We start from the raw sequence: 15,892 nt of genomic DNA, 5'->3' as shown, positions 1-15,892 counted from the left end.
TTGTTAAACTCCAGTCAACTTTAGCTTGATTGCTATATTTAGCTTGATTGCCCCCCTCCGCTCCACAGTCTCTTATAACATTATGTAGACATGTACGTGTGTTAACTGTAGTATAAGCAGACCATCGTCAATTTTTTGTTGCTAGAGATACAGCTATGTATTGGCAAACATCGGTATCAGCCGATAAAAGCGATATTGGCCGATAATCATGGCCGATTGTCAAATAAGGGAATAAAGCTACTAATAAATTTTAGAAATATAAATAAAGTTGTTTATTAATTATAAGTGATTTGATTCAAGGTAGCATTAAAAAACAGAACCAGATTTTCTTAATAATCAGATATTGGTATTGGTACACAAATGTTATATGGGTGCATCCCTATTCATTACTTATAAAAAATATTTGATTATGTATTTAGCGGGATGCCCCAATTTATGTACAACACTAGTGTGTCAAATATGAAGCTAAGTTTACTTTCTAGTGATCTTACATAAATTTGACCATAATGAGCGTTATTTTTGTCATATCTGATGTGGATATGAACTAACTTTTTTCCCAATCGCTCTTCTTCATCTTCAGTGGATGAAAGACATGTGGCGTTCGGACCCCTGTTATGGGCACTATGGAGTTGATGGATCTACTTGTTCATTCTTCATTTATCTGAGTGAGGTAAGACCTAATAGGTGATGTGCAAATGGATAATGGCATCTGGGCTAGTTGCACAAAGGTTGCAAGTTCAATTTCCCAAACATGTGAGTTACTACTTTTTCCAATAATTTTTTAGCACATAATTTATCTTGTGTAATGTTAATTCCTGGATGTATATGGGTTGAGTTCCAGGGCTGAGAAAGAATGTTATCAGTAACATTGCTAACACTGTTCTACATTACAGAGAAATACTAAACCGTATTTATGAGCCTTTAAAATATACATTTTACAAGCGCACACACGAAGCGTGCCGCAGCGACACAGGGAAAAGCGGTAATGATCCTGAATGTTTCGGAAAAAGCAGCAAGAGACTGTCTGAACATTTAGTTAATTTATAGCGAGAAATGCACATTAGTGTTGTGCCGACAGGCGATGATCTCTGGGATCGATGATGATCAGAGTGATCGCCAATAGCTGATGCCTGTGATGATGTCAAGATGACATTTGGCTCGTTTTCCCATTAATCTATAAAATTATTATTAGACTATTTTTATTATCAAATTAATAATATAAATAATTTGCCCGTAGAGACACGGACACACGCTTAAAGAAACACTAATATATCATTAAGAGCAGATGACAGAAAAGATATTGCGATATATATATATGGAACAAACTGAATTTATCCACACATGATGTATTTTTCCAGACACTGAAATACCCGATCGGTAGAGAATACACACATGAAGTCGTTTCTTTGCCAGAGAGATGTTGACAAATGTTGTAAAACCATCTTTCAAAAAGAACAACACGTGTGTAATTGCGCTTAATTGTTTTCCCAGTTTCATTTGAATTTTTGGTTAAAATAAGTGAAATGTTTGAAATCAAGGTGTCTTGCTTTATTGTGTAGGCTTGACTTTAACCCTGCTTAATGAAAATGACCCCATAGTGTCAAGTAGTGTCCAACCAGCGCTAATACCGGTGTTCGACAGTTTCCTGTGGAGTTTTATTTATTTATTTTTGCGACCAACCGACCATTCAAAACTTGGTCGGCTAAGACTCTTCTCATCGACTAACGTTTGGTCGACTATCAGGGGGCAGCCCTAGTCTGAAAAGAAAAAACTAAAGTGAATCCCTCTGAATATTATCAGTTTTTGGCCCAGTTAGTGGTTTGCATTTATAAGAAGTTGTTCTATACTTTGTGAATTCCACCCAGTGTCACAATAAACATGATACATTTTAAAAAAAAGCATAAAGGGTGTGATGACTTTAAAGAAGAAATCATAAAAACAAAAACTGCTTGACGAAATGAAAAATGCAGTTGAGCATGTTTTGTGTAATTCACAATGAATGTGCAATGAAGTGTGTGTGTGTGTGTGTATGTACGTGTGTGTGTGTACGTACGTACGTGTGTGTGTGTGTGTGTGTGTGTGTGTGTTCACATCTTAAATCCATTAGAGGGCACACACATACACCAATACAGAGTGTTATCTCATGACTCTCACAGTATCATCATGGCTGTGAGTGCATACATTCCCATATCAACCAACTCTCTCTCTCTCTCTCTCTCTCTCTCTCTCTCTCTCTCTCTCTCTCTCTCTGTAGTAGCCAATGTATTATTTAAATGTCGATCAGCTTGTTTAATGAGCTGACCAACAGAGATGAACTGTCTGAAGCAAAAGGCTCTTACCTATTTACAAAGAAAATATAATTATGGTGTAATATGTCAAAAAAACATCTGTTTTCACTAATGGTTGCATACCCAAACATTAGTCTATGCACACACACACACACACACACACACACACACACACACACATACATGTACACACTCTCTCTCTCTCACACACACACGTACACACTCTCTCTCACACACTCATACATACACACACATGTACACACACTCTCTCTCACACACTCACACACACACTCACATGTACACACACACACGTACACACTCTCTCTCTCTCACACACTCACATGTACACACTCTCACGTACACACTCTCTCACACACACACACACACACATGTACACACTCACGTACACACTCGCATGTACACACACATGCACACACATGTACACAATCTCTCACACACATGTACACACTCTCTCACACGTACACACACACTCACATGTACACACACTCACACACACACACTCACATGTACACACTCTCACACTCGCGCACACACACACATGTGCACACTCACACACGTACACACACACTAACTGTTTTTGTGTGGTTGTTAGGTTGAGAACTGGTGCCCTCATCTGCCATGGAGGATCAAGAGCATTAATGATGAATCTGACAGAAATACACAGGTCAGTATGTGTACTTGATTAGCTATAGTTTGGGGGCAAATTTGTACCCAGAAGTGAGTTAAATTATAATAACAATCCATGACAAGCGTCACACAATAATAGGTGTTTCTATTTTCGCCATTGGGTAATAATATCCCATTGGTCTGAAATCCTGTTCCTCTATTAAACCTCAAATATGGTCCGATTGGCTGTGATTTTCGACGCTTTGCCTGAATTATGATGTTCGAATCTTCGCAATCCAACTATTATGCGTCACCCTATGTTTTCCCCCACACAGAACTCACAAAACGTAATAAAATGATAAATAACATCTCTTCTATGTTAATGAGATTTTGTCCAAATTAGCCGAAACCATGACTACTGTCGCGCAATAAAACATGGCGGTTTCCATTTTCGGCATTCTACACTGGGTAGCTCCGCCTGCATTGAAATATCATTGGTCCAAAATCCTGTTTCTTTATTTAACGTCAAATGTGGTCTGACTAGTTGTGATTTTTGTTGCTTTGCATATCGTTATGCTTTTAGTAAGTAAAACATTACTGAAATTACCGATTATTTCACGCAGTTTAAAACTGAATAAACACTAAATTGAAACATTTAACCCCAACTTTAGCAAGATTTCTGTGTGCAGGTGTGAATATACGTCAGTTATTTTCCAGTAGCTATAGCAAATGGATTCTCGCGAGAATGAGCTTTGACGCGTTCAGTAATTGAAATAGTATGTTTATAGCACCACTTAGTGGTTTAGAGCAGCAAGTGCACATTTTACCGCAGCAGTTATAAGGCCATTCTGGACTGGCAACATATGTATTTGTTTGCAGACATCAAGCAAATAATTTTTGTTTGATATTATTGTGGGTTTTTTTTTTAGACGGAGATTCGTACAAGTTTTGACGAGCTGTATCACGTGATGTCAAGCCGTGAAGAATTCCGCTGGATGATGCTGCGAATCAAACGCATGGAGGAGCCATGGTTCAGCGCTGTCCGCTCCCTTGCCAACAAGCAGAATCTCCGCCACCGCAAACGCAAAAAGGTAAGTCGCATATAGTCTCGTCTATCACATATGTGCGTGGTAGGTGAGATATTTTGAAAGAAATGTTGGAATGGGACTGTACCTGTCACCTTTTATTAATGCAACTTGTATTTCTGCCCTCTTACGAATGAATCATTCTCTCACATCGCAGTGGTGCACACACACACACACGTATATACACACTCCCAAGCACATCTATGACTGTCACCTTCAGCCAACCACCACAACTGGGACTCAAAACCACACACACACACACTCTTGTCTCTCCACAACAGATCGCTTAATGTCAAGCTTGAAATAACCCCAGTTAAGATTGTTTAGATATAATTCATCTCTCCATTACTAACTCAATCCTTTAGTGATACTTTTCCTCCATATAAACTGCTACAAAAATATGACTGTGAATCATATATCATATAGATATTGAAATAACAGAAATTGTATGACAATTTCCAAAAATGTTGTATAGACGTGACTGGAGCAGAATGTAATCTGGAATCCTTCTCTTTCTATTTAATTGTACCAACAGCCATTTCTGTATTTAGAGCATAAATAGGCCACAAAACCATAAACTGAGGTTTATGTGGGCACTCTAAGGCAACTACTGAACTATTAACAAATTAAGTTATATTAAGTCATATTATATGAATTATTAGCTTATATTAGAGATCTCTAGTATAGAATTAGAGGTTTTGATGCATATTAATAACCCTTTAAGCTCGGGTGGGCCCCCGCGTCTGGCACCAACAATCATGCCATGTTCGAAATCACTGAGATCACATTTTTCCCCATTCTGATGGTTGATGTGAACATTAACTGAAGCTCCTGACCTGTATCTGCATGATTATATGCACTGCACTGCACTGCTTCCACACTATTGGATGATTAGATAATCGCATGGATGATTGTTGGTACCAGACGGGCTGGTTTGAGTATTTCTGGGATTTTCACACACAACAATCTCTAGAATTTACTCCGAATGGTGCCAAAAACAAAAAACATCCAGTGAGCGACAGTTCTGCAGAATTAAATATCTTGTTGATGAGAGAGGTCAACAGAGAAGGGCCAGACTGGTTCAAACTGACAACGTCTACTGTAAGTCAGATAACCACTCTGTACAATTTTGGTGTGTCTGAATGTTCTGACAAGCTGGTTGGCACTGTTTTGGCGGCACGAGGGGGACCTACACAATATTAGACAGGTGGTTTTAATGTTGTGGCTGTATGGCCACCAGGAGATGACGCCAAGTACATGACACGTATTCAATGATGACTTGGATGGCACAGAGTGAAACTCATTCTGTGGAATCTCATCACTAAAATCATGTCTGCATGCTATGCAAACCTTTAGTCATTGTTTTGTTTGCATGTGTAATTAGTTCTTATGTACAATTATTATGTTTTATTTGGCTTTTGGACACTTTTGGGAAAAACTAATTGTACTCAAGGATAAATATTTTGGTAATGCTATAACTTTTGATTGCTTTTTGAATCAACAAACATTTTTACTCCGTTACAGTTGACATGATTGGGAACAAAACTAAAGCAGTTTGTCGGAGCCACCTAGAGTAATACTGTATAATGTCAAATCAGAAAATAAGGGGAAAAGTAAATTTTTGGCTCAAGTTTTATTTGTGATTTTTCAGCAGTTTCTTATGCTGAGAGTCTCAGAATATATCATAATCTTAAAGGTTTCTTTAAAATAATACCAAACACTTGACCCTCCTTGTTTTTTGTTTGTTTTGTCGAGTTATAAGCCTTTAATTTTGGGTATGCCACTGAAACACCTGTTTAAAAACACCATCTTAAATGGTTCAAAAACATTAGTTCATTATATTTAATTACTGTTGCCCATTTCAGGCCATGAAATGTTAGGATAATTCTGTACATTTCTAATAAACCTTTTATAAAATTATAAAACCTATTATATATTTTTTCATTTATTTAATTACATATATAATATATATGTGTGTGTGTGTGTGTGTGTGTGTGTGTGTTTAACTATATTCTTCAAAATTATCTTAGTAATTAAATATTATTACAATTATTTTATGATATTATTATTAAAAATTATTTGAATGTATTAAATATGTTCACTAAAAATAATATTAAATTATGTAATTTCTATTTTTAATAACTATATATATTTTTTCTAGATCCTGGTGCACCTGGGTCTCTTGACGAAAGAGTCTGGTTTTAAGATCGCTGAGAACGCATTCAGCGGTGGTCCACTCGGAGAACTCGTTCAGTGGAGTGACCTCATCACCACACTGTACTTGCTCGGACATGACATCCGTATCTCTGCATCTCTCGCCGAGCTGAAGGAGTAAGTTGCTGACGCCGTCTCTGTGCTAACACTTCACTTTGATACAAAGTCCGTGTAGTTTGGTACCACTGGATTTCAGCAGCTCTGGGTTTGCTGGAGTCTGCAGTAATAAGGTTGAAACTGTCCTTAATTGTCAGTAGAAAGTTTAATGGCTAAGTTACAAATACTGTAGAGATTGACATTACTTATCTGTTTATCCCTGTCTCTTTCTTTGTCTCTTTCCATGTTTGTCTCTGTTTTAACAGGATCATGAAGAAAGTCATGGGCAACAAGTCCAGTTGCCCCACAAAAGGTGATAAAGTCGTGGAGCTCATCTACATAGACATCGTTGGACTTGCACAATTCAAGAAAACTCTGGGCCCATCATGGGTCCATTATCAGTAAGTACACATTTTCAGAACAGTCCATCTCATCTCTTTGCATACAGGGTTGGGGCATTTTTAACATTTAGCCACACCACTGTTTCTTACGGAGTACAAATATTTCTATAATAAGCAGCACCACAATATAAAGTGTGTGAGTGTTACCTTCCCTAGCTGCATTTTTTAAATTTTTTTGCAGCTCTGAGAAATAAGAGAATTGTTCAAGACAGCAGGGTATTATTGACTGACTAAAGTCTTTTTAAATGAGTTTACCCGATCTCCTGGTTTTATCCTTCGGACACTGAGACAGAACGTCCGCTGTTGTTGGTAGGGATGATCTAGTCTGCATTGCGCCGGTGTGATTGTGAGCTCTTATTCCAGATGATGTGCGGAATATCGAGTAATCAGGGTCGTGTGGTCACATTTAATATGTTGGCCCACACGAGGTCAAGATAGCGATGTCACGCTCGTATTTGTGTAAATATACGAACACGTTTCAGATCTTTTACGAGAAATGCAAATGTGTAGTAGTCGAGATAAATTCTGAAAACAAGCAGCCCATAGACATCTGTTTGTTTTGTGCATGTTTTAGTCCAGGCAAATTTTGAAAGCAAGCATCTCGTGGAAGTTTGTTCTTTCTTTTGTATATGTCATAGTCAACATTAATGATAAAAACAAGCATCTCATTGATGTTCGTTCATTCATACATGTCGTTTTCCAGACAAATGATAAAAGCAAGCGTCTTGTAAATGTTTGTTTGTTCTTTTGTACATGTTGTAGTAATCCAGACGAATTATAAAAGCAAATGTCTGACAGATGTTTGTGTTCTTTTGTGCATGTTGTAGTCCAGATGAATTATAAAAACAAATATCTCATGAATGTTTGTTCCAGTTGAATTTTAAAGCAAGTGTCTCGTGGATGTTTGTTTGTTCTTTCGTACATGTTGTAGTCCAGATGAATTATAAAAACAAATATCTCATGAATGTTTGTTCCAGTTGAATTTTAAAGCAAGTGTCTCGTGGATGTTTGTTTGTTCTTTCGTACATGTCGTATTCCAGACGAATTTTAAAGCAAGCATCTCGTGGATGTTTGTTTGTTCTTTCGTACATGTCGTATTCCAGACGAATTTTAAAGCAAGCATCTCGTGGATGTTTGTTTGTTCTTTCGTACATGTCGTATTCCAGACGAATTTTAAAGCAAGCGTCTCGTGGATGTTTGTTTGTTCTTTCGTACATGTCGTATTCCAGACCGAATTTTAAAGCAAGCGCCTCGTGGATGTTTGTTTGTTCTTTCAGTACATGTCGTATTCCAGACTAATTTTAAAGCAAGCATCTCGTGGATGTTTGTTTGTTCTTTCGTACATGTCGTATTCCAGACGAATTTTAAAGCAAGCGTCTCGTGGAAGTTTGTTTGTTCTTTCGTACATGTCGAAGTCCAGACGAATTTTAAAGCAAGCGTCTCATGGATGTTTGTTCTTTCGTACATGTCGTATTCCAGACGAATTTTAAAGCAAGCGTCTCGTGGATGTTTGTTCTTTCGTACATGTCGTATTCCAGACGAATTTTAAAGCAAGCGTCTCGTGGATGTTTGTTCTTTCGTACATGTCGAAGTCCAGACGAATTTTAAAGCAAGCGTCTCATGGATGTTTGTTCTTTTGTACATGTCGTATTCCAGACGAATTTTAAAGCAAGCGTCTCATGGATGTTTGTTCTTTCGTACATGTCGTATTCCAGACGAATTTTAAAGCAAGCGTCTCGTGGATGTTTGTTTGTTCTTTCGTACATGTCGTATTCCAGACGAATTTTAAAGCAAGCGTCTCGTGGATGTTTGTTTGTTCTTTCGTACATGTCGTATTCCAGACGAATTTTAAAGCAAGCGTCTCGTGGATGTTTGTTTGTTCTTTCGTACATGTCGAAGTCCAGACGAATTTTAAAGCATGCATCTCGTGGAAGTTTGTTTGTTCTTTCGTACATGTCGAAGTCCAGACGAATTTTAAAGCAAGCGTCTCATGGATGTTTGTTCTTTCGTACATGTCGTATTCCAGACGAATTTTAAAGCAAGCATCTCGTGGATGTTTGTTTGTTCTTTCGTACATGTCGTATTCCAGACGAATTTTAAAGCAAGCATCTCGTGGATGTTTGTTTGTTCTTTCGTACATGTCGTATTCCAGACGAATTTTAAAGCAAGCATCTCATGGATGTTTGCTTGTTCTTTGTACATGTCATATTCCAGACAAATTTTAAAGCAAGCGTCTCGTGGATGTTTGTTTGTTCTTTCGTACATGTCGTATTCCAGACGAATTTTAAAGCAAGCATCTCGTTGATGTTTGTTTGTTCTTTTGTACATGTCGTATTCCAGACAAATTTTAAAGCAAGTGTCTTGCAGATGCCCATATGTTCTTTGTGCATGTTGTAGTCCAGACGAATTTTGAAAGCAAGCATCTTGTGGATGTTTGTTCATTCTTTCGTAAGTGTCGTAGACCAGACGAATTATAAAAGCTAACTTCTCTTGAAAGTTTGTTCTTTGTTTTGTAAATTTCATAGTCCAGATTAATTATAAAAACAAGCATCTCATTGATGTTCGTTCATTAATACATGTCGTATTCCAGGCAAATTATAAAAACAGTGTTGTAGTCCAGACTAATTTGTTAAACAAGTGTCTTGTGGATGTTCGTGCTTGCGTTGTAGTCTAGAATATTTCTAAAAGGAAGTATCTCATGAACGTACATTTGTATTTTTGTACATGTCTTAATCCAGATGAAATCTGAACACAAACATTCTGCAGATTATAATTTTTTCTTCTTTTGTACATGTTGTAGTCTAGGCGAATTCTGAAAAAACATCCTGAAAATGTAAATCAGCTGTCTTGTAACAGATATTGAAGGTGTTGAAATGCAGACGAATCCATGCATTAGATATGTTGCTGGTGGTTGAATTCATGTCATTTGTTTTACAAAAATCAGGCTCTAGAGTCCCCACAATAAATACTATTCAAGCATTTAAGTTATGTTTCATATTTCATATATAGGGCCTCACCTGAATAGCAATGCATGAAACACACATTGGCCAACACGCTGTCATTTCAGAGGCTCCCCCCCCCAGAGGTTTCATGGGTGACTTGATTTGTGTATGTTTTAGGTGCATGTTGAGGGTCCTAGACTCCTTTGGGACGGAGCCTGAGTTTAACCACGCCCACTACGCCCAGTCAAAAGGCCACAAAACTCCGTGGGGCAAGTGGAACCTGAACCCCCAACAGTTCAACACCATGTTCCGTAAGTGTGTGTGTGTAAGAGGCCTTTTGTATATGTGTGTATGTGTGTGTGTTTAACCTTTCCGTTTTACCCGTTTGGACATGGAAACTTTATCCTACGCTCGTCGGGGTTCTGAGGGTTTTGGGAAGCGTCTCAAATCGTCAGCGGGTCTGAATAGTTCTTTTGTTTATCAATAGACTTCGACATTCTCATAAAACTCGTGGTTTTCCAAGCAGAACTGCTTTCCTTCTAGATTAAGCTAACTTAAACCCTGTTTGAGACTGGAGATACATTTCACAAAGGTGTGGGTACGACTAGACACCATCTTTAGAAAGAGTTTCTGGAGTGTAACGATGCTAAACTGTATTTATTGATGAAGCATGAAACCCATCAAGTTCATGTCCGGGCTTGATTTCACCCCAAAGAAATAAGAAATTATATTTTGCTTAATTTTCTTTTTAACCATTTAAGCACATTATTCACATTATTCAAAATGGTAATTTTCAGCTTAAACTTCACGTTTTGCAATCTGGTTGCATCACATGTTTTACTGTCACTTTCACCTACTTAGTCCATGTGTGGACGTTTAAAGATGGTTGTGTTGCCCCTCCCTACTATATGCTGTCGGTCAGTGGTCTTCATCCAAGAGTCCCTTTGACATTGCATGCTACGTGACAGCACTCTGCTTATTGTCAACCTTTGTAACTCAAAATAACATGTCCCCAGTTAGTTTATGGGTAAATGTCCTTTATTACAGGACAATAGCATCTCCATCCCACCCGTCCTGAAGGGACTATTTGTTCTTAACGCTTCCCACACATATCAGATGAGTGAATTGCCAACAGTCCAAGAGAGGAAGTCTCTTTTCTCCATGGTATTATGTGTCCATTTTTTGCTCCTGAAAGCCTTGAAAATTCAGTCCATTTTTTAATTAATAAAAATGAGTGTAAAAACGCGAATGTGGAAGAGCTAGAAACAATAAAAGTAAGTCGCCGGTTACGCAAGCATGAAAAATGGCTTATTTTTGTTTTATTTCATTATTATTATTATTATTTCTTGTTTTTATTTGGCAAGTTCGACTGAAAACGTCATTAGTTTCAGCCGGAACGTTCCGAAGCGTTTGCTTAGTGTGCGTTAAAAACGTGTCTCTTGCAGTTAAATCCCAAAACACCATGTGTACTGCAAATCTTCGTATGGTGATCTATTATACGTAAAACATCAGAAAAATCATCAAGAGACTGTACCGAGTCATTCATGTGTATGAACTTGAAATATACTCTACGCATGTACAAAAACATAGACGTGATTGTTTAGTTGGCGTATTAAGAGTTCAGTACCACTGTACATAGTTGCGAACTTGCGTTACTGTGGTTTTAAAACCTCATTACTCAAGGGGGGGGGGCGATCGTTACCTTGAAATGTCTGCACGATTATTCACATAGCTAGCTATAAACATGTCGAAAGTTTAACTAACGTTAGCATTCGCTCCATGATTCTCTTCAAACTGTTTCTTCACGATGACAGTTGTTGACGAAAAGGAAAAACTGACAATAGAAGTCGACAGTTTGCGCTAATGTCTGCTCTAGCGCCCCTTGTGGCAGCACTTAGAATGTAATACATATTTACGAATTTCGTTCTGACACACGACGTATGAATTTACACATAACTATAAGCATTTGCGTTCACTTACTTGAGTACATATCGGGCCTAAAGGAATTGTTTTCTAGATATTAGTATCAGCCGTTTAAAAAAAAAAAAAAGTGGTCAACTACTAATCAAGAGCTCTGGAAAAATCGCATTTTGATTAATCTGCTGTTTAGCCGACTATGCTTAAAAAACATTTTTTTACTGTAATGTTTGCTCTAGCACCCCTTGTGGCTACATGGAATGCAATGCGTAATTTGAAACATTTGCTTTAACGTTCTTAAGTATGTTTTGGGCCTAAAGGAGTTGTATTCTAGTATCATAATCAGTATTCACTGTTTAAAAAAACGCTCAACAACTAATCAAGGGCTCTGGAAAAATAGCCTCTATATGCTAGATACATTTGAACCCACTTCGCTTAATTTTTCCTGAAATTATTTACATTTTTACAGTAATGTCTGCTCTAGCGCCCCTTGTGGCAACACTGAGAATGCAATGCGTATTTGCAAATTGCGTTCTGACTCATAACAGGAACACAACGATGTGTGAATTTACACTTTACTATAAGCATTTGCGTTCAAGTACTTGAGCATGTTTCGGGCCTAAAGTAACAGTTTCCCTGTTTTCTAGATATCATATCGGCCATTTAGAAAATCGGTCGACTGCTAATCAAGGGCTCTGGATATAATAGCCTCTGTTTTGTTTATTCTGCTAAAAAGAATTTAACCCAATGCGCATATATCTAAAATGAGCGTTCGGTTTTCAGTCACACCGTTAATTCTGATTGTTGTTGACAGGTGCCTTGAGCGTGTTCATGAGCTTGTGTATATCAGTGCTTGTTAGCATTTCCATTAGGAACGTATATGTGCTGTATACAGTAACTAAAGCCAGAGGGAAAGGGAGAGCGAGCGGGTCATATTCCATCTAAACTGCATTTATGATTTCCACAAATTTCCACAAATTGCATTATGGGCTGCCTGTGCTCTGAATTTCATCCTACGCTCTCATTGGAACTGACGGGTAAATGTGACAACAGGCTACAGCTGCTCCTGCAGCCAGTTAACGATAGCAGGCGCACACATAATGGTTTAGGTGTGTGTGTAAATCAGAAATCTTAATTTTAGGATTGAATGTTTCAGACAGATGGCATTCAGGTGTATCTCTGCCAAGACTCGTTACCCTGGTGACCTCTTGGCCGAGAGGTTGTCATGGTAACAGCAATTTGCTTGGCAATTTGAACACCCACGCGGATCTTTCTCTTACATAACACGCTTGATGTGAACATTTTACTACATGAATTACAATCCTCACGGTGTGTGCTAGAAAAATCGTAGATGGTCAGTAATATTGAAGATTTTCATTTGCTATAAATTTATAGCATTGTCTCGCTAACACTATATATTATAGAATACAATATAACGTAATATTTATTGTTACCAGGTATATGTTCTCGTGCTTTCTTTGAAAGTAGCTATTTGTGCTGTTTTTGCCTTAAATTTTAATCTTATTGCGCAAACTTCAAAGGCCATATTTGATCTATATCAGATGGATACTGACATTGTGTCAGAAAAATCGTAGATTGTTAATTACATTGTAGATTTTAATTTTCTATACATTTGTAGCAACGTATTTTGTAGAGGAAATACTCGTAATATTCGCGCAAACCTCAGATAAATATTTTATCAATATAAGATAAACACTGACTTTGTGTGCTAGAAAAATCTGAGATTTTTAATAATATTCAACACTTTTATTTCTTATACATTTGTAGCATCATAGTTTAGGTCTCGCTAACACACTGTATAGACAATATAATGTAATGTTTAATAATAAAACCTTAACACGTGTATTGTATTTGTCGTTTTTACGCTTAATATTCATCTTATATTATTACGCATATTCTAGAGACAATATTTTATCAAAATAAGGTACAGAAAATTAATTTTATTGCTATACATTTATAACATCGTAGTTTATATAGTAGTTAAGGACTCGCTAACACTATTTAAAATAATACAATATAATGTAGTTACTATTAATTAAAATACACCTTATCAGGTGTCGTATTTTCACTCCAAGTACCTATTTGCCCTGTTCTTGCGTTGAATTACTAATCGCGCATCTTCAGAGTTTGTGTTTTAGCAATATTAGATAGTTGCACAAAACCCTCCATTTATCCTCTTGGTTTTGATTGGCTTGTCTCTCGCTCTCTTCTGATTGGCTGTTCTGTTTACCCCTGCAGCTCACACACCAGATAACAGCTTCCTGGGCTTCGTCGTGGAACAGCACCTGAATGCTAGCGACTTCAAGCACATCGACGACATCAAACGGCAAAACCAGTCTCTGGTTTACGGCAAGGTGGACAACTTTTGGAAGGTGAGTTTTTGTTGAACGACATCAACAATGTATATTTAGCCAACTTTTATTGGCCGTTTACACGTGAAACTGCAGCAATGTTTTGGAAACCGCATCATGTTTATATGATTGATTGTTTTGCCACATTTTCCAAATTTTCTCGCCAAGAGGTGTTTTTAATTTGACTATGATTAGTTCAGCATTTCTCCGGTGTGAGATCACCCCTGGTTTCACCGTTAAGACGCTCGGAATAATCCCTAAGGAACCCTGCATGGAAGGTATCAACGGCCAACTGGATCCGAAACACTTTGTGTGATGAGAGACGGAGAGAGCGCACAAAAAAAATAATCCCTCTACGCACACACAGTCCAGATCCAACTAATCCCACACAATTCCTCCAAGGACTTATTTTGAATTTTAAATTGGTTTTCCTGATGTCCTGATTTTTTTATTTTTTTTAGGCATACGTAACAGGATCAATAGCTTAACAATGTTTTTAAACTGGCAATACACGCCCATTTTTACATATCAACATCTATATAAGATATAGTAGCAATAACAGACTTGCAAAGCGCTTATAAGCAAGGCCATTTACGTTTAATAGTCTTAAAGGTACAGTAGCAAAACGGGCTCGTTTAATATGCAAAGAGATTAGCCAATCATAACAGATGTAATTTATTTATTGATATCTTAAGGGTACAGTAGCAAAAATACTAATTTCACATGCGAAGAGGTTTACCAGTCATAACAAAATAATAATAATGTGCGTTTAAACGTCTTAATGATACAGTAGCAAAACAGGCTTGTTTCATATGCATAGAGGTTGGCTATTTATAACAGAGGTAATTTATTTACAGAAATATTTAAGGGTACAGTATCAAAAATACTAATTTCACATGCGAAGACGTTTGCCAATCATAACATCATTTGCGTTTATAGTCTTAAAGGTACAGTAGCAAAAACAGTCTGTTCAATTCTAAGGCTCAGATGAAAAACTAAACTAAATTAGTGCAATGTAAATATTTTTGATGCAAATTGGATCTACAGCAACATCGGAGTCACATTTAACCTCATGCAGTTTTACTGGAACCAGAGAGAGAGAGAGAGAGAGATGCTTTTCTACATCCTCTCAAGAACCGTTACCATGGAAACAAACTTGAGCATAGACCCTGTGTATGTGTCGTCTAGAGATCAGAGGATATTCATGTAGGCTTTTGAAATGCAAATAAAGTCTACACTCTTCCTTACACAATCACACACACTCATACACACATCAGTTGCATTAATAAATGTATTAATAACATAATAACTTTCTGCATTTTTAGTATACTAAATAGAAAAATATATATATATTTATTCATGAATTCAACATTTTTACCCTTTAAGGACGTCTTTAAAGGGGGGTTAACAATAAAAAGTTGTATTTTTTAAAATACTGATTTTCACTCTATAATATTAATTTATTAGTTAACATGTTCATTTATTTATAATTGTTTATTTTTTTCTAGACTCGCGTACTCCGCTACTCACATGCACATACACATACAGAGTACATACACACACACACACACACACACACACACACACACACACAGTATTTCTATTTTCACCTGACATCTGACAGGAAGTGTGTCTTTGGATACTTTGTGCATTTGTAAAGGAAAGGCTTCATTTTTATTCTCTGAGTCTCGTGGTTTCCCTGAGGAACGGGCGCTTTTAGACTCTTCCTGTCTGTCTTTTGCCTTCTGCACTGACACAAGTTCATGCTGAGAGCTAAAAGAACGTGTGTGCGCGTGTGTGTGTGCGCGTGTGTGTGTGTGTGTGTGTGTTTTAAGCGTCCTGTGTTCTTTTATCTCTCGTTTTATAAGCCCTAGTCACGCAAATCAGAACAAATGCCCAGAGAATAAGAATGTCGGGAGATGATATATACATAATCTGATTATCTGAATC

General features: G+C 37.3%; 1 protein-coding gene across 3 annotated transcripts in view; it reads left to right on the top strand.

Moving 5' to 3' along the window:
* Window positions 1-15,892, top strand: part of LOC127641115 (alpha-1,6-mannosylglycoprotein 6-beta-N-acetylglucosaminyltransferase A-like) — a 64,186-nt gene that overhangs the window by 32,667 nt on the left and 15,627 nt on the right. For all 3 annotated transcript variants that reach the window (XM_052123888.1, XM_052123890.1, XM_052123889.1), the window contains exons 5-11: window positions 581-670; window positions 2,902-2,973; window positions 3,845-4,006; window positions 6,162-6,331; window positions 6,577-6,711; window positions 9,831-9,964; window positions 13,830-13,963. In XM_052123888.1, coding sequence (XP_051979848.1) covers window positions 581-670; window positions 2,902-2,973; window positions 3,845-4,006; window positions 6,162-6,331; window positions 6,577-6,711; window positions 9,831-9,964; window positions 13,830-13,963 — 897 coding nt within the window. The remainder of the gene's footprint in view (window positions 1-580; window positions 671-2,901; window positions 2,974-3,844; window positions 4,007-6,161; window positions 6,332-6,576; window positions 6,712-9,830; window positions 9,965-13,829; window positions 13,964-15,892) is intronic.

Source organism: Xyrauchen texanus, chromosome 50, assembly GCF_025860055.1.
Source record: "Xyrauchen texanus isolate HMW12.3.18 chromosome 50, RBS_HiC_50CHRs, whole genome shotgun sequence".
Classification (NCBI taxonomy): Eukaryota; Metazoa; Chordata; class Actinopteri; order Cypriniformes; family Catostomidae; genus Xyrauchen; species Xyrauchen texanus.
Note: the sequence above shows the minus strand (reverse complement) of the source record. Positions and strands in the feature narration are given on the sequence as shown.